We start from the raw sequence: 24,342 nt of genomic DNA, 5'->3' as shown, positions 1-24,342 counted from the left end.
CGAGAAAAACAGGAATTTCATTAATTTTTATCGTACTTAGGTAATAATTGCTGCCGTGAACTAAATAGTGTGAAATATCAAAATTTTCCTTTTATTTTTTTAAGTCTAATTTGCTCAATGTTTTCCATTTCGCTGCACTTTCTGAGTTTAATTGAGCAAATAATCGCAATAAAATTCAAAGCGGAAGCAGAAAGAGTTATTGCAGATGGTCTTAAGGAGGAGTAGTTGTACACCATCTATTTCGTGGCAGCTTTGACTCAGCTTTTGCGACAACAGCGCAAAGTGCCAAGGTACAGTGAATAGAAGGTCAGGGATTAACCATCGTCAATAACAGAATAAAAGCAAAATATCGAACGTCTGAAATTTCAAATTATTTAATACCGACTAAGTGGGTAGACGGAAAGAATGGAGTTTAACACTTTAGATTGCCAATTAGAACAGATACAAATATATTTGGGTTCAAAGACACTTCTAGTAGTAAATGCGTGTGAGTTCTTAATCACTCAAACTATTTTGAACACACATCGCTCGTTTGCTGGAAGAACTTCATAGCCCAAAAATCATTTTTTTGAAAAGTATGCAGAAATCACAAGCTCTTCTTTTATGCTGTGTGAAAAATGTATGGCGATATCTATTAACAGTAGGTGTCTCATTAGATGGAAATGTGTCCTTACTTTCAATTAAAAAGACGCTTCAGTGCTACTTGAGGAGTGCCAGACTGGAACTTCAATCATTTCACCTACCTAAGAAGGCTTAGTCAATTTAAAACTTTGAATCCGTTTTTCTCGAATTTATGATTTTTGAGTTATGACGTGCTTTCTGGAAGCAAACACTTCATTCCTTGTATCGATATATATTTTTGTTACTATGCCTGAGAATAGAGAAGAATAGAGCAATTTACATACATAACTTAGAAGTGAGTCACTGAAGTGATTAAATGGGCGAAATCGAGGTTCTTAGAACTTGGAAGTACTTGAAAATGATAAGCACATCTATTTCTAATTGATTATAGCTTGCTCGTAAATATTTACACTCTAAAACACACACATCTGCACGCGCATATAATACGCCAAGCCTAGAGATAAGGATCGATAAGTGATACAAATGATAAATGCCAGTATTTAAGAAGATATGGAAAATTGAACGCAAATAAAAGCGGGCTCAAAACAATAAAAAATAAATGACAAAAAACTAAAAAACAAATACATGTCGAACTGCTGCTTGCTTGATTAGGTTAAAATACTAGACAGGCTACTATCAGCACAGCTACCTTGTGCCAATTCCACTCCCCAAAAGTCCAACCAAAGCCAACTAGAGAAGACAAAAAAAAGATATTTTAAAACAATAGCCGTAAGTAGACCAAAATAAAAAATGCAAAGCACCTATGACTGTTTGTAGACTCACACAGTCGCATAGCTCACAGTAAAGAATGCCACGACCGCACGGCTGCTTGCATAGTTGAGAGTGGCCGCTGATAAGACACCAGGAATACAATCGGCTTTTAAAACAGTATAAAAGCTTGTGTGTATGCGGAGATCCGTCTAACGACCCACCACCCACCACTCACCACTCATATTTCACCGCCCACCTTTGCGGCACCGGCGTTACACTAATGCGATGCTCTGGAGTAACCGTTCACAGAAGGAGAGCTTCTCATGCGGGTGAGCGAGTAGTAGTTGGCGGCCGTACTGTAGAGTGGAGAATCGGTCATTTTAGACGCTCATTTAAATAACTTCGTTACTTTTAATATCTCTGTTGCAAATTATGGTTTTTTGTGATTTATTTTACAAACATACATGCCTTGGCATGTGTACTGTGCCGTATGAAATGCGTTTTGCTCACAAGCACAAACAACCTATAGTATGTGACTATGTGTGACTGAGTATTTAATGAATGTGTAAAGATTTGCGGGAGCATGCATTGTTGCTGCCTCGTGTGAAACTCATTTATTTTGCGATAAAACCATCACAGAAAGAAACAACAACTGAAGTACGAAGGAGTGCAGCACTGCCCCTAACGACACCTATGCCGCCAGTCGCCGGTCGTCGAATGTCGTCATAGAGTGTATTTAACAATAAACTCGAAAAAGTGAGGCGAACAAAAGTGAAATTGACATACGCTGTGCAACCGTGAGCTGGCGACGTTGATGAAAAATATATTTCAGTTACTCAAAGACCGTCAAAAAGTGTATACGAGTATTTAGTTTATAATAAAACAGTACAAAAACAAAAGCATTTTGCGAAATGGGTAGCTGCTGTTCAAAGGATCCAGACTCGAAGACTTCGTGGAGTCCTTCGGAGGCAAATAATGCGGTACGAAATGAAGTGTAGACTTTTTACAAAAGTAAATATAAGAAACTGTATGTATGTGTGAAACGCAAGATAAACTAGAAAAGCAGAGAGAAGATAAGGAATAAACTGCGAAATATAAAAACTACAGAATATAAAAAAAATACTGAAAAAATGTATTAAACAAAACATGTTGAGAATTTTTACCGTGAAACAAAAGCAGTAAAAAAAGTACAGATAATTCAATTAGCACAAAATTATATAAAATTCTTCAATTGCTATCCAAAATTGTGTTACTTTAAAGTTTGTTGCAATCTAAAGTACATAAAAAAATATTGATGATGTCTTAGTCATACAGAAATATTCTCAACATGAGTCAGAAGCGCTTAATCACACGGCAGCAAGTGGGAAGTGGGTGGGGAGTTGGAAGCAATAACTCTGGCGCTGCTGAACAGACTCTTGCATTGTTTTCATTCAATTCAAAGGTAGAATAATCAACTCTAAGGAATTTAGACGGATATCAACGGTATATTGCCACATTCCATTTTCGTTCGATAATTAAAGTAAGAGTAGAACGCAATGGCTTTGAAAATTTCTATTAATTTGATCTTTGTGATTAATGGGTGACGCACTGCTTTTCGCGGGCACTGTACCGCTCGATGGCTGCTGAAGTAATTAGCACAGTTAGCAGTCTGTATATCGAGGCAAATTTAATTGAAAATACACTGTTCTATTTAGTAGCCAAAGTGGGTAATTAGTTGCCGCCATCCATCTTTATTTTCCGACGCTAATTCAGTAAGGAAACGCAAGTACCTGCTGGCAGGCGTACAGGCTAACATCAAACTGATGGAAAGTGTCTAAAAGTAGCAGCCCTTGGGAAGGCAAAGAAAACCACTAAGCCTCTTTTCATGCCATGAAATAGCTTTTCATACGAAACCATCTGCCATTAGGAGGTTGCACAAAACGGCAAAGTTGAATTCTACAAATAGAAGCAGGTTTAGCGATTTTGGGAAGTATGGGCTTAAACCAAATAATAATAATAAATATAAGGAAATAATAATAAATAAAATAAATAAAATTCAAAAATTCAAAAAATTATAAAAAAGTTTAAACAACTAATAAAATATAATAGTAATAAATAAAATAATAATAATAGAGTTAGAGCGAAAATAATGCAAAAAATTTCCAGATATAAAAGAAAACTGTATTCACTTCCTAATCAGCTTGCAAAATCCAACGTACAAGGTAGCACCCGACCATGTAGAAAGGACGCAGGGGTTAAATAAAGAAAATCATCTCCTCAGTAAATGCGGAATAAGGAATAAAAATAAATAAATAAATATGAAAGTATGTATATTGCTACGTTCAATAATATAGTAAAGAAACGTATAAGGAAAATAAAAAAAGATAACGTAGAAGAATAATATCTATGTAAGTATAATAAATTTATTCACGTTAAAAGTGCAAGTGTAGTGCTTTCTCCGCCCCACCCATACCGTCCCCGTCTCTCAGCTGAGTTTGTCAGCCATTAAATCGCCTTTTTTGTGGTTATCACAAGACAAACAACGTCAGATAGCGAAAAATAGATAACTCAACGCGCTGTTCTATCACCAGCAGCGCATAGAAGTACACTTTTTATGACCATGACAAAGAATAGCACTTACGCATTTTTAGAATTTGTTCAATAACTACTAATTTAAGCGGATAGTTATGAAACCAAGTTTTCAACTCACTAACAAAAGAAATTTATTTTCTTAATTTCATCAATTGCAGAGCACAACATCGACAATTGTCGCACAGCCAACAACCGACAATAATTCGGCTGGAGTGTTTACGAGCACGACAGTTGTGCCGGTTGACACAGATGGTGCGAATTCCGAGACGATAACAACTATCATAAAAACAACAACAGTCACAGAGACGGTGGCGGCCTCGAACGAATGAATGATGAACTGAGTAACTGACTGATAGCGTCGATGCACAGTCAGTGGCACTGCAGGAAATGAAATGGAAGCATTTAGCATTAATTCATACACATTTAAGTTAAAATAAGCAGACAGACCGAGTCAACAGTACACATGTACATATAGATTTATAAAAATATATTTACACACTAAACCGAAAATATTGTATATCGATTTTTTGAAATTTGTGTTAATAAATTTTTTTTTTGTAAGTAACCACTTTGGGTGTTTATGCAATTTTTAATGAACTTACCCAGAAAGCAGCAGTTATTCGACAGCTTTTGCCGCCAAACCCTGAAACGCATTTAGTAGCAACAAAGCAGAGTTAAATGCAATGTAGAATCTGTTGCGCGAGCAAAAGAAAACAAATTTCATTCTTATTGAGCTGGCGCAGCAGACAAGATCAACAAATTGCGCCGCTGTCCGTACCGCCCCACCCCTGACACACTCGTCGCCGCCGCTGTCCATCCAGTTCTAATCAACCGATTGGCGCAGCATTGAAAAGTGCTCGTATAATCGTCAATCAGTTTAGTTTAAATACCCGTCGCGGCAACAACATCCCTCTCAGTATTCAACGCGAACAGTTCTCATGCTATTCAAATTTTTAATTTAATTAAATTAAATCAAATTAAAGCACAAATTCAAATTTGAATCGAATTGAAGTTTGCAAGTTTGCACGTCAACAACTTGATTGAACGAGTGAGTTGTTTTACAACAGTGTCGCGTTTTTGGTTCAAATTATATTTTTTTTCTGTAATCTATTAGCTTGTTATTGCTATTTTGGTGGTTGTGGTGGTTTTAAACTCTTGACAAATGGCACAACTTGTGCTCTTGATAATGGCCGCCATGGTGGGGACCAGCAGTTTTGCACAAGGTTTCGTGCTGCCACACTTCGCCCAGCTGATGGGCGCTGACTACGAGTACGTTGAGGAGACGCCGGCTGCGCCCACCCCAACGCCAAACTACATCATGCGCATCGCACATCACAACGAGTTACGTGAACCCGGACTGGCAGAGGTCACCAAATTCATCGATGCCGCCGCGCCATCCAACAATCACGAGAGTGCCGAATCTAACGCCATAGAAGCGTCGAAGTTGGCGCACAAGCGCACGGGCGTGACAACAAACGATGAGCAACGTCGACGACGAAACAAGACGCTAACCTACACAGAGCTTGATCAACTGTTGGCCAATTGGCAGTTGGATAAGCAGCGAAATACCTACGAGATGCAGACCAGTAATCGACGTGGAATCGATGCGCGTCGGAATTAAGTGGATTAACGCATTTAGATAAATATTCTCGTGTTGCTTTCGTTTTATTGTAGTTGAAAGAGGGAATGACTGTATTGGTGCAATCGCTAGTGGCGCTGATAAGGCGATGGGTAGTCACGCATAATAATGTTATCGCTGCGAATGAGGCGGCAAGGAATTTGCGTTGGAAATGAAATATTTATATTTGATAATTCGTTTTTTTTTTTTGCTTTTATTATTTCATTATAACTTTAATTGTACAATAACACCGCGCTTGATCCCGCGACTTCTTTGGAATTACGTTAGCACGGCTGGGTACTTTGGCGTTCCGACAGTTGGGCGAAGGAGAACGGTGCAATTATTAATTACCAACTCATTTACGTATCTCGAATTTGTCTCTCTACAAATATTTGTTAAGCTACATTTATCTCATATTAATACTGGTTCTAATCTCTGTTAAAATAAAAGTCTCGACTTGAGTTTGTATAAAACAGATAAAAGGTAAAAGGAAATTCTCTATAAATTTGATTTCGACGGTGCTTGAGAGTAATTAGATAATGTTTAGATAAGATAAGACAGAAATGGTGAGATTACGACACGGTCACGCCATAAACCAATTCCAAATTTCTGTTGATTTTGCAATGTATCTTAACTTTACTGCAATGTTTTCAGAATGATGACACATCAGCTCCTAACTCCATTTCTTTAAAGAATTATTCAACTTAACCCGCTTTTTTGGATAATTTTCTTTATACTTAAAACCAAACACTCATACACATACAAAAAGGAAACGAAATTTACTATAACTAAGTACCAGAGCGATTTATTAAAATCAATTAAATTCAATGGTAAATTGAAATTTGCTTTCCGTTTAAATTCCGATTAAAAGAAAAATCACATACGAATAAATTTAATTGTATTTAGGCTGTAGTGGCCACATTTTGTGCACTGCCGTTCTGTATAATAACATCAGCATTTGCCACACTTTCATTCTTTGGATTGCATTCGAGTTCTTGCAATCTAAGCTCTGTTGCGCCTGTGGCACTTTTCGGCAGTGGCGCATCGTCCTCCATGGTGCTCGGAGTCGCTGAACTGCCACCGATCTCGGAGCTTGTGCCTGTCACCACCACAGTCGGTACTTGTCGATTGCGCAACCGCTTGGCTATAGGTGGAACAAACAGGTCATATTTAATTGTCGTGCACGCGCTGTCAGTGTAGATGTGAGCATTTGAGTCCCAGCCTAGCTTGGCGTACAGCCAGGAACATACCAAGCCCACAAACAACGTGACGAGAAAGCCAATAACTGAATACCACATATACGAGATACGATACAGATAGAAATAATGCGGCTCCTCTGTTTCCGTCGCTGTCACCGATACCATAGTTGTGAAGATATCTCTGATATGTGATGTTGGCTGCGTTGCGGGACAGCCTTCAGTAGACAATTCTAAGGTCGCCGGTACCGGCCTTGGCTTGCCAAAGCCTATCCAAAAACTAAATGTCAAACTAGTGACTAGTCCTGTTATTGCACCCTTTTGGTTTGCGAAAGGGAAGTACATGCCGAGCGTAAAGAGACCCAATAGTGGTCCGCCAACAATGCCGAAGATGGAAAGCGCCGCCTGGAGAACGCCGGTTAGTGAGCCGGCGACGAATGCCAAGCCGATGCATGCCGCACCATAAATCAGATTGAAGACTTTCGAAAACCACGTGCTCCTTGAGTCGCTTAGTGGCTTTTTAGTTTTCCAGAGCAGTAACGGCTTCATGTAATCTTCGACGGTGACGGCAGCCAGCGAAGAGATAGCTGATGAAATTGTCGACAGACTTGCAGAAAATATGCCCGCCACGAAGAGACCCGACAGACCAGGTAGGTTTCCCATTGTATCTACGACAAAAAGTGGCATCAATTGATCACGTGATGAAATGCGTCCTTCCAATAACGGATCACAATCCTTGTAGTAGTAATATATACACAGGCCAGAGAAGCAGGTACTGAAACTTAAAAGTATTAAAATTGGCAAATTCCACCACAGCGCGGCTTGCGATGATTTCAGATTACGAACAGATAACATCCGTTGGACCTGCGTCTGGTTGACACCATACAAAGATAGATATGTGCCTATGCCGCCAAAAATTTGCGTCCACCAAGTGTGACGTACGGTTGGATCGACACGGAAGTCCAGAAACTGAATGCGGCCACCTTCCCTAGCGACGCGCCATATCTCGCCCCAACTACCTGCTTTGATGGTGGCGCAAATGATGACACTGAACACGGATACAAACATTAACAATGACTGAAAAATGTCCGTGATAAGCACTGCCTTCATGCCGCCCAAAGTGGCATAGAAGGTACACACAACACCTACGACAACTATCGAGAAAGTTTGATTTAGACCAGTTACGGCCTCAAGGGCCAGCGCTGGCGCATACAGCACAATTCCCATGTAGAGCGTCATCTGGGTGGTGAAAGCGAGTGAGGCGCAGAGTCGTGTGGTGTATCCAAATCGCAATTCCAGGTATTCGTAGACAGAAGCAGTTTTCAGCCGATAGAAAACGGGCAAAATGAGATAGGCGGCTGCTGGCGTGGATAAGACGTACGAAATGTTAATCAGCACAAACATGGTGCCGTACTGATAGTTTTCCATTGAAACACCTAGCAGAGTGACGGCAGACATGAAGCTAGTCATAAGACTAAAGGCGACGGGCAGAATTGACATCTGACGGTCAGCGAGCAGGTATTCCTTGGTGGTCTGCTGCTTGCCGCCCGTCAACCGGTAGTACAGCCCAATAGCTGCTGAAGCAATTAGCACAATCGCAACGATTCCGTAGTCGGGGGCACCGAACGAAGCCATTTCATTCGATGTAGGTAGTTGAAAGCGATGAAATGATCTGCGAGTAATTTTAATAAAAGTTATGACTAGTCAAATTTAATTATTCTTCCACTCCGCGACCCACTACAGTAGAGGCACTCCTAATGCTGTTTTCTCTGGTGTATAACACGCGAGCGACTGATTTATAATTATGCGTCCATTAAGTGGGTGCCTGCTAAACGGAGATTTTCACCTCATAAAGATAATCTTTATTGGCCAACCGTTTGTCGATATTTTATCTACGCTCGTTAACTATAATGGCACTACTTCAAGTATTATTTGCACGGTTTTAGTTAAAACTGTCGAATGTTAGTGATTATGCAGGCTAGAAATTTGCCTAATTATTAGCGTCTTGCAAGAGTTTGGGAAAACGTTTTGTGTGCGAAAAACACCTTCGCGCTGCCGAATCAACGCTATTTTTGGCAGGGGCGAACTTTTATAAACTTCCGTGGCGATGCTGAGTAGGCAGCTGGCATGAGTGTTATGGTGTCAACAGAACAACCACCCAGCAACCCACCTACCCATTTGCCGGCGCGTTTATAGGTGCAAAGTATGGACTGCGTACTCGATACTGACGATTCCACACCGCTCGCCAAGGCGGTTATTGCGCGGGATTTTATAGGCAAACACTGTACGTGCACAGAATTTATCAATTGACGCCGTCGTCCAAGCGATTTTACGACTAGTATTGCGCCGGCGGCAGCAGCTACATATGCCAGAAATATGCAATAACTATAGGATGTGAGGACGGCGGGGGTGTGCACATGAAGGCACATCGCAAATGCAAATACTACGTTCTATGTTAGCCCGCGTAGCTATATCTTGGATATCAGCTTTGTATAAACACCATTTAATTGCCTTGCCGCTTGGTGTTGTTATTCTTATAATCGCCCAAATTTGTTCGGCTGCTGGTATTTGTGGATTTTTTGGATTTTTTCAACGATGTTTGCATATTTAGCTTTCGCTAAAGCTTTCCGAGTGAGAATTTTAGCTCCCATGAAACTGAAAAAATGTACTGCTTTTTGCGCCGTTCTCTTATTGAAGGTCAGAAATATGATATGGTATTTGTTTTCAGAGCTGTGTTATGGATGTGGCTGGAGTCGTTGAACACACGGGCAATAAAGATGTTAAGGCTATAAGGTCAGAGCCATGGTTCAGAACGTATAATTATAGCTCTACAATTGCAATATCGAAAAAGGGTAGGATCTCGCTTCGGTGGCAAAAAACATACCCAGCCAGAGCATTCGGTCAAACACTAAAGTTTCATCATTTTTGCAGAAAATTTACAAGGTTTTTGGGTAATAGTTTTAACTCTTAAAAAGCAATTATAATGGAATTTTTGTATTTTCTTCTTCGTGGAAACCGTTGATAATTAGAAACATCAAGATTATCCCCCTGGTTATTGTTGCTTTTACGGTAATTCACTAGGCCCTGCCAGTGCGCTGTAGTCACAGTTTATGATCGTCTATCTCATCTAGCGGCAGGCCCATGAAACGTGCTGTGTCGATAGGTTCGGTCTGGAGGAAGTGGTGTTAGGTGAAAGGGTTTGAGAGGGCATGTGAGTGGGTGAAGCTGAAGCTTTTCGGCTGCAATAGGTTATGGTTGGATTCCGATAACGACATTCGGGGGTCGAGTGTTTAGGAAGGTGGCAAGAGTCTGCCGATGATACTGTCCCATCCAGTAGTTGTAGTCGGGTTTGGTACTGGATCTCGTCGGTGTAATCGAAGAGACTGACTTACCTCAGGCTCAGGTTCTACCAGGTGTCTGCGGGGGTGATTCCTGCGGTAACACTTTAGCAGAAATTGCTTGCTGAGCATTTTACTGTGCTCCTTGGCCGGGCGCATAAAAACTACATTCCGAAGGTGTTGCAGAGGAGATATCGGGAGGCATGCCGTGACCCTGCTGATAGCCAAGGAAGATACATTTACAAGGTTTGCCCTTTAACTAAGGTGAAAAAAAACATTGTGAGGGGAACTTCGGCTACCACGTCATAGTCGCATTCTGTACGATCATTTCATATATATTCACATACTCGTCCAATCAGTCGTTGTTCAGATGGCAACAAAGTGACATTGTGTTGATCTTTTTTTCGCATATCTCCAACACAAGCTCAGATTTTTGGAAACACATCCCAAGTGACGTCAGATCATGAGCTGATTCTGCGGAATAACACTCTGTTATGGCGTACACCTTCTCAATTCTCTTATGAAGCTTTGTTCACTGCGAATCACTAGTGCCAGACGACTTTAGTTTCTACTCATTCGTCCAGGTGGTAAAGAGCGTCGCTGTGGATTTAGTTGAGGAAAGCTGGAAATTCCTCGCAGTGAAAAAGCGAGAAAAGCTGGCGAGATAAATGTGCACTTTACGCCATTATTAAAGAATCGTCAGACCACCGAAAATTATGGCCATCCGTCGTGTAGCTTTAGGTATACTCGTGATACTCGCACTTACAAAATAAGAGTTAGAGATAATTTTAATCTTCCATTTTGCTTAACTTAGTTGCATTATCTACTCTTGGTTGTTGTTGTTGTTGTTTTAACAGCATAGGTAGCCCTGTCTGTGTAGGCATATCATCGGTCGTCTTCGTCGAGCTCGTCTAGCTCATCTAGGGGTAGGCCCAGGAAACATGCTGTTTCGACAGGTTGGGTCCAGAAGGAGAGGGGGGTTAGATGAGTGGTTAGTGTCGTGCGGGGTATCTTCACATGCCAGACATGTGTTTGGTATGTCGCGGTCGATTCAGGATATGTAGGAGTTTAACCTGCTACAGTATCCAGAACGTAGTTGTGCCAGTGTTACACGAGTCTCACGGGGAAGCTGGAGCTCTTCGTCTGCAATAGGTGGTGGTTGGACTCCGATTACGGCATTCACAGGACGGGAGTTCATGAAGGTGGTAACGGTCTCCCGGTGGATGTCGTTTATTGACTGTCTAAATACTGTCCGGTCCAGTAGGTTGCGGTCAGTTTTGTCCTGGATTTCGTCAGCGTAGTCTAAGAGGTGTCTCCTGACGTGCCTGGGAGGCGGCTCAGGCTCAAGCAGGTGTCTGCAGGGGTGAAACCTGCGGTAACATCCCAGCAGGAACTGCTGGCTGAGCAGTTTGTTGTGCTCCGCTACTGGGAGCATTTGTACCTCGTTATGTAGATGTTGAATGGGAGACATCAGGAGGCACCCGGTCGCTGTCCGAATGGCGGTATTTTGACATGTCTGTAGCTTTGTCCACTGCGAATCACTAGTTCCAGGCGACCAGACAGGCGCAGCATAGTTTAGAACCGGCCGGCCAATTGCCTTAAATGTCGAAAGCAACAGTTCTTTGTCTTTGCCCCAAGTGCTGTCGGCCAGCGATTTGAGGACCTTGTTGCAATTTTGGACTTTAGTGCCAATTGCGGTTGCGTGCGCAGAGAAGGAGAGCAAGCTGTTAAAGGTTACACCCAAAATTTTGGGGTTATTTACCGTCGGTATTGGTGTGTCGTCGACTTTTACCTTAAGGGACAGCTTGACCTCCTTTGTCCAGGTGGTAAAGAGGGTCGCCGTGGACTTGGTGGGGGAACGTTGGAGATTCCTCGCAGTGAAAAAGCGAGAAAGGTCGGTGAGGTAGTTGTTCACTTTGGAACACAGGCCATCAATGTCATTGCCCGACGCCATTATCGTGCAGTCGTCAGCGTATGAGATCAGGGAAACTCCCGCTGGTGGTTGGGGGAGCTTCGAGATGTAGAAGTTGAAAAGCAAGGGAGAAAGGACACCACCCTGCGGTACACCTTGCTTAATCTTCCTCTGCTTTGATGTTTGATCTCGAAAAATCACTGACGAGTGCCGACCGCTCAGGTAGTTCGCGGACCACCTCTTCAGCCCTGGCGGGAGTGTCGACTGATAAATATCATCTAGTAGCGTGGAATGGCTGTATCGAAAGCCTTCTTCAGGTCCAACGCTACTAGGACAGTCCTCTCGCAGGGGCGGTTTTGGTTAACGCAGTATGAAAAGCCGACTAAAATAGCTCGCGCATCTCTTCGGGTCCGACGAAGTACAACCGTTGAAGGTGATAGCCACCTTGTCGTTGTGCTTCGTCGGGTTCGACAGGGACCTAACGGTGGACCAGAGCTTACTCACCCCAGAGGTGAGGTTACAGGTTTTCAGGTGCTCAACCCATTTGGTCCGCTTATGTTGATTTACCAGTTGCCTGATCTCCAAATTGAGATCCCTTATGCGGGGATCCCCGGGATCGGCCTGGCGTAGGTGGTCACGCTCGTTTGCTAAACTGTCTGCTTCGGCTGGGAAATGAGGACGAATGTCATTATAACTTCCAGCTGGAATGAAGCGAGCCGCAGCAGCTGTGAGCACCTTGCGGAATGCGCGTTCGCCTACGCGCACATCAGTGGGGATGGGAAGAGCGGCGAAGGTGTCCTCGGTGAATTCCGTGAAGCCGGCCCAATTAGCTTTTTTAAAGTTAAAATAGGACCGGTGATTCGCGGAAACGAAGTCGGCAGGTCTCTCAACCGAGACGATAATGGGCAAGTGGTCTGATGAAAGCGATAGCATAGGTCGCCACGTTATGCTATTTATCAGACCCGCGCTAGCTATTGTTAGGTCAGGCGAGCTGCTGCAATTGCCCACTACCCTGGTGGGGGCGTCGTTGTTGTTGTTGTAGCAGCATAAACATTCCCCATACTTACATACGGGGAATGCTGCTGGAGTGACAGTCCTTGGCCGGATATAAATCCGGGTCGTTTCGGTAACGTAGAACCGACTGTCGTGGAAACGTTGGGGGCGTCGTCGTTCACAGTGCTGAATGTCGAATCGTCTATCTGCTCTGCTAGTTGCTGTCCCCTACGATAATTTGGCAGGCTTGAATGCCAAAGATCGTGATGCGCATTGAAGTCACCTACAACCAATCGGTTTTCTCCTCTGATGAGCGCACCTATATCAGGGTGATATCCTGCCGGGCAGCAGGTGACAGGGGGTATATATATGTTAAATATTTCAAGCTCGGAATCGCCTGACCGGACAGCTATGCCTAGACATTCTAAGGTGCTGTCCCTGCGGTCGATTCCTTCATCGATGAGACGATACTGCACTGAGTGGTGGATTATAAACGCTAAGTCACCACCATTGTCTCGCCCGCGATCGTGTCTGTGCACGTTATAGCCATCCCTGGTGATCAGAGATGACCTAGCGTGCAGCTTTGTTTCTTGGACCGCAGCTATTTTGATACTGTGCCGGCTCATAAAGTCAACTATCTCGTCGACCTTACTCGTAAGTCCGTTGCAGTTAAATTGGAGAAGCTTGAAGCTTCTCGGTGACTTCTGTGTAATTCGGGGGATGAGGGACGCGTGGGGTTGTCTACGTTGGACCTGCTGCGCAATCCACTGTGGTTGTTGCGGCCTGATGGTGGTGGGCGGCCGCGCCTCCGGGGGCGGTAGTGGGTGCAGAGCTCTGCAGCAGGGGGCAACGTAGTCAGTTGTCCACTCACGGGTGGTGCGCAGGCCGGAACATCTCCGAAATTGGCACCAGCCATTGCAAGAATTGCATTGGACTGATATCAGATTCCGAGGTATTACGGTCTGACACACGGAACAGACTGTGCGGAAGACCAGGAGCTGCTGGTTTGCCCCCGCTCTGGGGTTGGAGCAGAAAGGAAGGGGAGGGGTTGAGGGGGAGTTGTGTTGCTCCGATAGGCTCCACACCGTGGAGGTGTGGGTTGTGGTGGCGGTTGGTAGTGCCGGCCTATCAGGGGGTGTAGTAGCCGTGGAGGCATCAGACGCCGATTGGCGGGAGCAACACGTAGCCACATACCGTATGGACCACTCCCTACCGTTCCACCCGTTGCACTTGTTACACCTAACCGAGGTGGAGTTCGGGTGAAGCCGTTTGTGGCAGACGCAGCAGTAGAATACTTCTGGCCCAGGGTTGGATTCGATTCCAGCCCTGAGGAGAAGCATTTGGAGCAGGATTGCTGCGAGAATTTGCTCCTGTGACGTAAGGGGTGGGGTGATATGCGGTTCACTAGACAAGGCTAGTATACTATTGGGGCGGCAGCCCTTGATCGGGGAAAACCCGAGTCATTCCGGTAACGTAGAACCGGCTGCCATGGGAATGCAGACAGGGCTAGTATACTGGGGCGGCAGCCCTTTATCGGGAAAACCCCGAGTCATTCCGGTAACGTAGCACCGGCTGCCATGGGAATGCTACTCTTGGTATTTGCGCCCTATTGACGTGCACAGACTCTCTATTATTATAATTTCTAACTTCTCTTGGTATTTATTAATGCCATCCATCTACAGTTTATATATAATACATATATTATATTAACCCTTAACGGCCGAGAGCTTTTTTTGTAATACCGGCCCATAAGACGACGGAAAATTAGGTGATAATCTAAAACGTTTATAAGGATGAAAACTTAAACTGTTTTATTTAGATATGCAGTCACCGACTAACTCTCTCGCCGTACGGTTGTGCGTATCAAGTGATTACCTAAGTTGAGTAAGCTCCGCGAGCATTTGTGCTATTTCCACGTGCTTTTTGATAGTTCCATCCTTTTACATTCTTATTGTTATTCAAATTACCTGGTTTGTAAAATATTTAAAAGAATATCACTAAGTGCCTTATATGGGTAAAAGCCCCACGATTCCTTCGGGGAATCGATTTAGCATACTTATCCACGGTATGCTAATTTCCCCGAAGGCAAAACGTAAAAAGGTGAATAAAGAAGCATATTTTCCACTACTATCAGACGTGACCCAAAATCATAATTGCAATGATCCAAAATTCATTATCATTAAATCTACCGATGTGTCCAACTCTTTATCAAAATACAGCGTTTTTGCTAAAAAGAAGGCTATTGATGGCATTAGTACCGAATACTTATCAGTAAGCTTACTACGCGATGGCAGCCTGCTGATTCTAACAAAATCTCTCAAGGTTGCTGAGAAATTTATAAAATGCAAAAACTTTGGCGGCCTATGTCCAGTGTCTGTTAGTCTTCACGAAGCCCTTAACACTTGTAAAGGTACAATTTTCGACAAGAATTTGGCAAATACGGACGAAAAAGAAATTCTGGAGGCTTTAAATTCACAAGGAGTTTTGGGTATATTCAAATTTACTAAAACTATTAATAATGTAAAAGTTCCTACAGGCAGAATAGTTCTGTCGTTCAACTTGTACAAAGCTCCCCTCACTATTGACATAGCATGGTACTCAGTGAGAGTTGAGGAACACTTTCCTACTCCCATGAGATGCCGCTCATGCCAACTACTAGGTCACACCATAAAAAGATGCAATAATAACACCACATGTGAAATTTGTATATTTCCACCCCATTCCACACTGCCATGTCAACGCACAATGTGTGCTAACTGTTTTGGGCCTCACCCCGCCTCTGCTAGAGACTGTCCAAAATACTTACAAGAGAAAGAGGTATTAAAAATAAAGACGCAGAACAAATGCAGTTATGCCGAAGCAAGACGCTTGTACAAACAACAAAACCCCATCAACCTAAGCCAAATGCAATCTTACTCGACAGTTCTAAACTCAACACAAGTTTCTCACCACAATATCGCTCACAACTCCATGGATCGTACCTCTTCAAACGGCACTGCAGTCGCCACTCAACCAGTCAACACCATTAACCAATCCGACACATCTACGAACACGTCTCTCATTCAATCTCTCAACACTCATTGGATCATACTCATACTCCTTCAATAGCCATCACAACATCGACATCTCAATCTCAATATCTCTCAGCTAACTCAAACGATCAAAACAACATCCACTCAACAGCAAATATCCGCTCTACCTCTCTAATTCATTCTCCAACCACACCAACTATCAGTACCATGGACTGTATTCAAAACAATAACAACTACGAAACTAATGCATCAACAACTCACTCCAATCAATTTTCGCGTCACCACTCAAATCCTCTTACTACACCCTACAATTCCTACAACACCGCAAACACTGAATCCACAACTCACACAACTTGGGAGCTTCAAGAACCAGAGCTATAGGTTATTTTCTCTTGAAAATAACACTAATAGCAAAGCATAAAAAGGTATAATATTGATAGTTAACATTCTTCAGTGGAGTATTAAAGGTTACCAAAATAATTACCTGGAACTAGAAACTCTAATCAAAGGTCACAAGCCACATATAATTTGTTTACAAGAAACACATATTAAACCCAGTTACTCACCATATTGCCCCAAACAATATTCGCCGTATTTTCATAACTTCTCTAACATTAACTATTCTAAACAAGGCTGTGGAATTTTAATCCACAAAAATCTTCAACACAAAGGAGTCGATATAATTTCAAATATAATTTCCACCCACAAATCATTCACACATGTTGACCTGACCATTTGTTCACCACAACTAGTCCCCATTGCATCCTGGCACACGCTTGAGGACCTGCATAACAGTGACCATTTTCCGATAACTTACTATTTTTCCATCTGTACCCCAAATACCTCCAGCATTAAAATTACTTCTAGGTACACCACTACCAAAGCTAACTGGGAGAAATTTAATAATATATTAAATGACAAGCATTTTCCTTACTTCGACAACACCAACCCTAATAAAGAAGCAGCTACAATTCATAAGGCTATAAGGATAGCAGCGAACCTAGCAATTCCTCGGAGTCATCCTCGTAAAGCCTCAAGAAATGTGCCCTGGTGGTCACCAGAACTAGGTAAACTACGACTTGAGAAAATGGTAGCCTGGAGGGATTATCAAAGGTGCCTAACTCTCGATTCATTGATAATTTACAAAAAGCTGAACGCCCGTTTTAACAGGGAGAAGAGAAAGGCTAAGTCCATAAGCTTTGAAGAATTTACGAAAAAACTAAACCCTAACTCCCCTACTCGATATATATGGAAGGGTATACAAACTCTCACGGGGACATTTCAGCCTCATTGTATTAATTCCATAACTGTAGATAACACTGTAATCACAAATCCACACTCTATTTCATTAGAATTTGCACAGAAATTTTCAAAATCTTCGGAAACATCCAACTTTCCGCCCCAATTCATAGCCTCTTCCAACAATATGCCTTACATGCGTGCGACCGACGCCACGGACCACCTTGCTCTTTCCCTTGAAAATAATATCAGCATTGATGAAATAGATTCTGCTTCAAAACTTTGTAAAGGTAAGACCCCAGGCTTTAATCAAATTAATTACGATATGTTACGCCATATACCCATGTCCGTTAAACATAGACTACTCCAACTCTACAACTCAATTCTTAATCTTGGCATAATTCCCCAGAGTTTTAAGACAGCCATAGTAGTACCTATATTAAAACCACAGAAAAATGCATCGCTTATCGAAAGTTATCGGCCCATTTCCCTAATACCATGCATGAGCAAAATAATGGAGAAAATTATATCAAAAAGATTAATATGGTTTTTAAAGACCAAAAAGCATCTATCATCATTCCAAGTTGGATTCAAAGCCGGTTCCAGCACATTGGATGCCTTACTTTTTCTTGACCACCAATTATCTTCAAATTTCTCCAAAAAAAACACTCATCTGTACTTGCAATCGACTTTGCTAATGCTTTTGACAAAATCGGATGTCACATAGTTCTCAAAAAGCTTCAAGGTTGGAAAGTTGGACACAAAAATCTTCAATTACATAAAATCTTTTCTGAGCAATCGCAAATTTATTTGCAAGGCAAATAACAGCTTTTTCCCCATTTTTTCTCTTAACAATGGAATCCCTCAGAGATCTCCGCTCTCTGTGACTCTTTTCTTAATAGCTTTTGACGAAGTTAGCAAAATTATGAGCCTACAACCAAACATTAAGCATTGTCTATATGCTGACGACTTATTTTTAATATGCAATAATAAGAAAATAGCTGATATTGAAACTTCATTTTGTACAGCTTTAAGCACTTTGGACGAATGGTCAAAACATTCGGGTGCTCTCATTTCATTTGAGAAATGCAAGCACCTGCATGTCTGCAGGAAACACAATTGTAATCAGCTTAACATTCAATACAACAATAACACCATAATCAATGTTAAGTTTATGAAAATACTTGGTGTTATTTTTGATAATAAACATAGTTTTAAGCATCATTGTATTAAATTAAGAAGTAATCTAGCTACCAGATTGAATATTGTAAAGATGCTTTCCATTTCAATTCAACCGGGCTATTCGGGTCATGTTCTTCGATTTCGATGTAACTCAAATATATTGCTCTCTGGTCAAAATAATGAGACACGTATTTTTTTGTTCGCCCGAAAAAATTTTTTCTCAAGAGTTATCGGCAATTTTGTTTATCGGCTCAAACTCGATTTTTTTTAATTATGTAAGAAAATTTTTTTTTAAATGCCCATAACTTAGTCAAAAATGAACCGATTTTAATAATTCTGGGTTCAAAATGATCGTAATTACTTACACGAGCGACTTCATGTAGAAACAATTGCAAAAAAGTAGTTGAAAATTTTTTATTTAGCGAAAAAGAAAAAAAATTTAAATTTTTTCGAAATTCAATATTTCAAAAAGTGTATTTTTGTTTTTTTTATAACTTTTTCCAAATCAAAAGGACATCTCAAACTTTAATTGAGCTGAATGCCTAGTAGCTAAAATGCGTTGCTTTTGAGTAATGAATTTTTGAGTAAAAACCCTGTTTCGCACTTTTTGTTTTTTGCAAAATAAAACATTTTCAACTTTTTTTTTTGCAATTGTTTCTGCATGAAGTCGCTTTTGTAAGTAATTACGATTATTTTGAACCCAGAATTATTCAAATCGGCTTATTTTTGACTAAGTTATGAGTAATTAAAAAAAAATTTCTTATATAGATTCTTTCCATTTCAATTCAAAAGGGCTATTCGGGACATGTTCTTCGATTTCGATGTAACTCAAATATGTTGCTCTCTCAAAATAATGAGACACGTATTTTTTTGTTCGCCCGAAAAATTTTTTTTTCAAGCTTTATCGGCAATTTTGTTATTCGGCTCAAAATCGATTTTTTTTTAATAATATAAGAAAATTTTTTTTTAAATGCTCATAACTTAGTCAAAAATGAACCGATTTTAATAATTTTGGGTTCAAAATGAGCGCCATTACTTATATGAGCGATTTCATGTAGAAAAAGTTGCATAAAGGTAGTTGAAATTTTTTTATTTTGCAAAAAACAAAAAGTGCGAAACAGGTTTTTTACTCAAAAATTCATTACTCAAAAACAACGCATTTTAGCTACTAGGCATTCAGCTCAATTAAAGTTTGAGATGTCCTTTTGATTTGGAAAAAGTTATAAAAAAAAAAAAAATACACTTTTTGAAATATTGAATTTCGAAAAAATTTAAATTTTTTTTCTTTTTTGCTAAATAAAAAATTTTCAACTACTTTTTTGCAATTGTTTCTACATGAAGTCGCTCGTGTAAGTAATTACGATCATTTTGAGCCCAGAATTATTAAAATCGGTTCGTTATTGACTAAGTTATGGGCATTTAAAAAAAATGTTTTCTTATATAATTAAAAAAAATCGATTTTGAGCCGAAAAACAAAATTGCCGATAACTCTTGAAAAAAAATTTTTTCGGGCGAACAAAAAAATACGTGTCTCATTATTTTGACCAGAGACCAACATATTTGAGTTACATCGAAATCGAAGAACATGTCCCGAATAGCCCGGTTGAATTGAAATGGAAAGCATCTAAAATATTTGTCATCAAAAAAAAGTTGTATACATACAAACACACTACTTATCGCAACTAAACTAATTATACAATCGAAAATTGACTATGGTCTGCAAATATATGGAAAATGTAGTAAGTCTACTATTAATAAAATCAAAGCACCATTTCATGCTGCAGTTCGGAGAAGTTAACGTGCTTTTAGGACAACACCTACTATAAATATGCTAAAGGAAGGTGGTTTGAGATCGCACGAAATATCTCAGAAGTCGCATAATATACAAATTATTCTCCGATTCCACTCATATTCTTCACCATGAAATTCGTTTACTGAATAAAAGACCACTTTCACATAAATCAACATTATGCGAGGTAAAAGAGCTCGCCGATAATTTAAACTTGAAGATATCTCCAATGAGAATACCTCAAACCAAGCTACTACCCTGGGCTCTAAACTCTGAAAGCTTTATCGAAGACTTATGCTATTTACGTAAACAGTGCACGAACAACACAACATATCAGCAAATTTTCTGGAGCATAGTGCACCCTCTGAAACGAAGTGGTTGGAATCTCCTTTTCACTGATGGCACCAAGCAAGTCAATGGCATCGCATTTGCTGTTACAAATGAAGCTGGGCAAACCCTTTCTCACGGACTACTACCGCAGGACGCCAATATCTTTGAAGCTGAATTACAGGGCATAATTTCAGCATTAAATCTTGTAAAGATTAGACAAAAGGTTTTAATATGCACTGATAGCCAATCAGTGTTCAATGCTGCAAGAAACATTCGAATGGATGTAGGCCCAATATATCACATGCAACAATTGTTAATTAAGAAAGAGTCAAACACAAAACTAATGTGGATACCTGGACATTCGGGCATACTGGGCAATCATCATGCTGACTATGCCGCAAATCTTGCCTTAAAATCATGTTTGCACTTTTATAACCCATTTAGTACAACATCAATTAAAACCATATACTCCAGAGGTTTAAAGTCTCAGCTGGGTGCCAATTGGTATATCTACCAGCATGAATACAAAGAAGTAAATCCACACGGTTCCGCTTCCATACTGCCAACTTCGACTACTACTTGGATGAACCGATGCTTTGTACGTTTAAGGCTAGGACATACTCTTTTAACACACCAATACCATTTAACAAAGAGCCCACCGCCAATGTGTAACTTTTGCAACGCGAACCGCTTAACCGTACGCCACATTCTCCTACATTGTCCATCTATCTCCGCCTTACGCACCACAACACTGGATAACGCAGATCCAATCAACATTCTCTCCATCTCTTCTGAAGCAAATATAACAAAAATGTCAAATTTTCTTAAAGCTGTAAACATATTTCAACGTATTTAGTCTTATAATCTTTATTTAATTACATTTACTATCACTTGACTAAGCCGATAGCCGTGGTAGCTAGAGCTTTTATCTTAGATTAATCTATAATTTTAATTATATTTTAATAAATAATAATAATAATATTTAGATATGAATTCAATATATTTACTTGATTTATAATTTTATATGATCAACAAACCCGGGACGTACAAAGTTGCAATATTTGTTAAAGTAAACTACAGCCATAAATAAATGAAATGAAAATTGAATTCTTTTCAGGCCCACGTATTGGGGCCTTTCGTCTTCTATCGCATAAGTACTATTAAGGGTTAAGACTGTAAAAATGTATCAAATTATACCAAATGCATGATAATTTTAATTTCCTGAATGTGTTATAAGACTGTAAATAAATAAACGAATAAAAAACTTTCGCGGCGTCCCAGAGTCGAATCATGCTGTTTTCATGGGGCTACACAAAGTGAGAGGGGTGTTAGGTGCAGTGGATTTAAGGGAGTGCGTGAATAGATGGTTAGAGTCGTGTATCGTGAGGAGTTAAAACTGCATCGTTTCGCACGATTCAAATACTAATCTAAAGACACAATACATTTCCTCTAGGTGTTTTCTCAAATTTGTTCAACTTAATCACAATAAGTGTTATTAGTACGTAGAAATAGAAATTTGAAAGCTATTTAAAACAATATGTATACACTTAACGGGCATTATCTGGATTTTTAATTACTTTTTCATATTAAAAAAAACGCGTAGAAGATTATGGGACCCTACGAGTTAAAGCCAGTAAATATACATATATACATATATTCTATTTTTTCTACAAAACTATAACTTACCGTAATCTGGTACCAGCCAAATGCTGATTTCGATAAATGCATAAAATTTCCGAATCTTTTCCTTGGTATGGGTGAACCTTTTCGCCGAGCATGGTCAGGCTGAAAATAATACTGTATTACAAAATTTACTTATAAATATTTTTGGAATCGCAAACCTTTGAAGTACCCGGCATATCATTCATGTCATCATCATCCTCCAAATGTGAGCGTATGGCTATTTCTGCCATTCGTCTTCTAATACCACCGGATGATTGGAGAAGCGATGGTTTGAAGCTAACACGTCGTGTGTTGCGCTCCTTGCGAGTGTTATCGCGCTCACGGTCGCGGTCACGCTCATCCCGGTCTATATAAGCATTAAAACAAGCAATAAAAATAAATTAATTTTATGTACATATGCGTGGTAGCCGCATGCGAATAGCGTTAGCACTTACCAACTAAATCATTCAATGCTACGAACCGAGAACCACTGGGCCCGTTCGTATTTGCACGTCCGCCACGTTTTGGCATTTTTTCTGTCTTCTTTTCCTGTTCAAATCTTAAACTGCTTCCAAATTACACAAGCTTATGAAAATATGCGCCACAAAAGTGCGTAAAAATTTGCAGGTAACTATTATACAAATTGCAAAATGAAGGTTTTTCTCTTTTCCAACCTCTCCTTCTTTATGAAATAGTTTGACAATCAACGGCCTTGTCAGATGCAAATGAGGAATTGTACAATATTGCCACAGAACTAAAATAATTATTTACGTCTCAGGCGTAGCATGCACGAGAATTATTGTTTCAAACTTAAATTACAAGCACGCAATGCTTTGGATGGTCGAAAATGATGAATATAAAAACAAATTTAAAAAAGAGAGCCTTTTGATAAGTTTCTTTGAATTTATAAACAAATAGATCCGAAAGATTTTTTGCTCTTCATCAATAATTAATATTTTCAAGAATTTTTTTGCATATGGATAAGCATTCGCGTTTTCTTTCAAATGTTTGAGACAATGTTACGGCAGCCATCAACCAATTTGTAACTTAGGTTTGAAACAATGTTCCACTTGATGCCGTGCTTTAGGTTCTTTCTGATGGAGAAAGCTATACGTTCAATTAAATATACGAAATAACAGAACAAATTTATCAATTTATCAAATTTATAGCCTAACAAAATCAATATAAGGGAATTAATTTTAATGTACTAAAAGTGTCCTTTACAGTTACGTTCTTTGATTTTACGTTCTATTTTTGTCTTTTAATTTGTTTACAAGTGTGGCTGTACAGTTACGTTCTTTGATTTTACGTTCTATTTTTGTCTTTTAATTTGTTTACAAGTGTGGCTTGTCAAAAAATAGTGGAACTGAAAAATATGTACAGAAAACTTAATGATTGAGATGCCGTCGTCAAGGAAAGAAATGAAAGACGGTAATAGAAAAGATGATTGGAAAAAAACTTGTTGGTAAACAAAAATCCACAACCATTTCATATTGCCTAAATTCCGATATAAGTGATCTACTAAGAAATTGTGAGTGGAGACCGAAAGTTGAATTTTGCCTGAACACCTGCCCATGCGAACCGTAGGGAAATGCAAATACTATCTAACTGGCAGCCCGAAAATGCGCGCCATCTGTAGGCAGTTTTTGGATGCATATTTCGCAGTGTATTTTTTTTTTAATGGGGAAATGGTGTTTTCCTAAATATTATATTTCATTTAAAATACAGTGTACTTTCTCTTACGCGGACACTTAAGAGACTGAAAAATGTATCTGCTAATGGAAAGTGGGAAAAAGTTAATAATATGGGATGGGTTGCTCCCTTGAGCGGCAATAAAAAAACATAAGAATTTGTGGTGTGTACGGAAAAAAATTGTCCGCCTAAGAGAGTACACTGTATTTGAAAAAAAACTGGTTTAATGTTTTTATTTATTATTTTCATATACAAATGTGAAAAACTATTACTACTTTATTTCTGTAAAAAAACCATTTATAAAAGCTCCGTTAAATATACAATTTTAAAGTACGGTACTCATTTCTATTTTGTTTATTTAAGTGCATAGTATTTTAGTTGCATAAATACTCTGCTTTTTATATGGTTTTATTAAATTTTATGTAATAATATAATATAATATAATTTTTGTTAAAA

The 24,342-nt window shown here is 39.9% G+C and overlaps 4 protein-coding genes across 4 annotated transcripts in view; 2 read left to right on the top strand and 2 right to left on the bottom strand.

Moving 5' to 3' along the window:
* LOC129239638 (nuclear RNA export factor 1) overlaps window positions 1-22,889 on the bottom strand; it is a 28,661-nt gene extending 5,772 nt beyond the window's left edge. Inside the window, exons 1-3 of the mRNA XM_054875301.1 lie at window positions 22,650-22,889; window positions 22,374-22,561; window positions 22,219-22,317 (exon numbers count right to left, since the gene is read on the bottom strand). Of these exons, the coding sequence (XP_054731276.1) occupies window positions 22,219-22,317; window positions 22,374-22,561; window positions 22,650-22,725 (363 nt within the window). The 5' untranslated portion in view covers window positions 22,726-22,889. The remainder of the gene's footprint in view (window positions 1-22,218; window positions 22,318-22,373; window positions 22,562-22,649) is intronic.
* On the top strand, window positions 1,998-4,468 carry LOC129239641 (uncharacterized). Its single transcript, XM_054875304.1, has 2 exons — window positions 1,998-2,312; window positions 4,062-4,468. Exons 1-2 carry the CDS (start codon window positions 2,244-2,246, stop codon window positions 4,230-4,232), a joined length of 240 nt encoding a protein of 79 aa, XP_054731279.1. The 5' UTR covers window positions 1,998-2,243; the 3' UTR covers window positions 4,233-4,468.
* LOC129239640 (uncharacterized) lies at window positions 4,774-6,015 on the top strand. Its single transcript, XM_054875303.1, has 2 exons — window positions 4,774-4,951; window positions 5,018-6,015. The coding sequence occupies exon 2, from the start codon at window positions 5,066-5,068 to the stop codon at window positions 5,522-5,524; it is 459 nt and encodes a 152-aa protein (XP_054731278.1). The 5' UTR covers window positions 4,774-4,951; window positions 5,018-5,065; the 3' UTR covers window positions 5,525-6,015.
* On the bottom strand, window positions 6,323-8,968 carry LOC129239639 (putative sodium-dependent multivitamin transporter). Its single transcript, XM_054875302.1, has one exon. It carries the CDS (start codon window positions 8,350-8,352, stop codon window positions 6,424-6,426), a length of 1,929 nt encoding a protein of 642 aa, XP_054731277.1. The 5' UTR covers window positions 8,353-8,968; the 3' UTR covers window positions 6,323-6,423.
* Window positions 22,890-24,342: the final 1,453 nt, after the last annotated feature.

Source organism: Anastrepha obliqua, chromosome 2, assembly GCF_027943255.1.
Source record: "Anastrepha obliqua isolate idAnaObli1 chromosome 2, idAnaObli1_1.0, whole genome shotgun sequence".
Lineage (NCBI taxonomy): Eukaryota > Metazoa > Arthropoda > Insecta > Diptera > Tephritidae > Anastrepha > Anastrepha obliqua.
The sequence above is the reverse complement of the archived record's forward strand: the minus strand, read 5'-3'. Positions and strand labels throughout refer to the sequence as shown.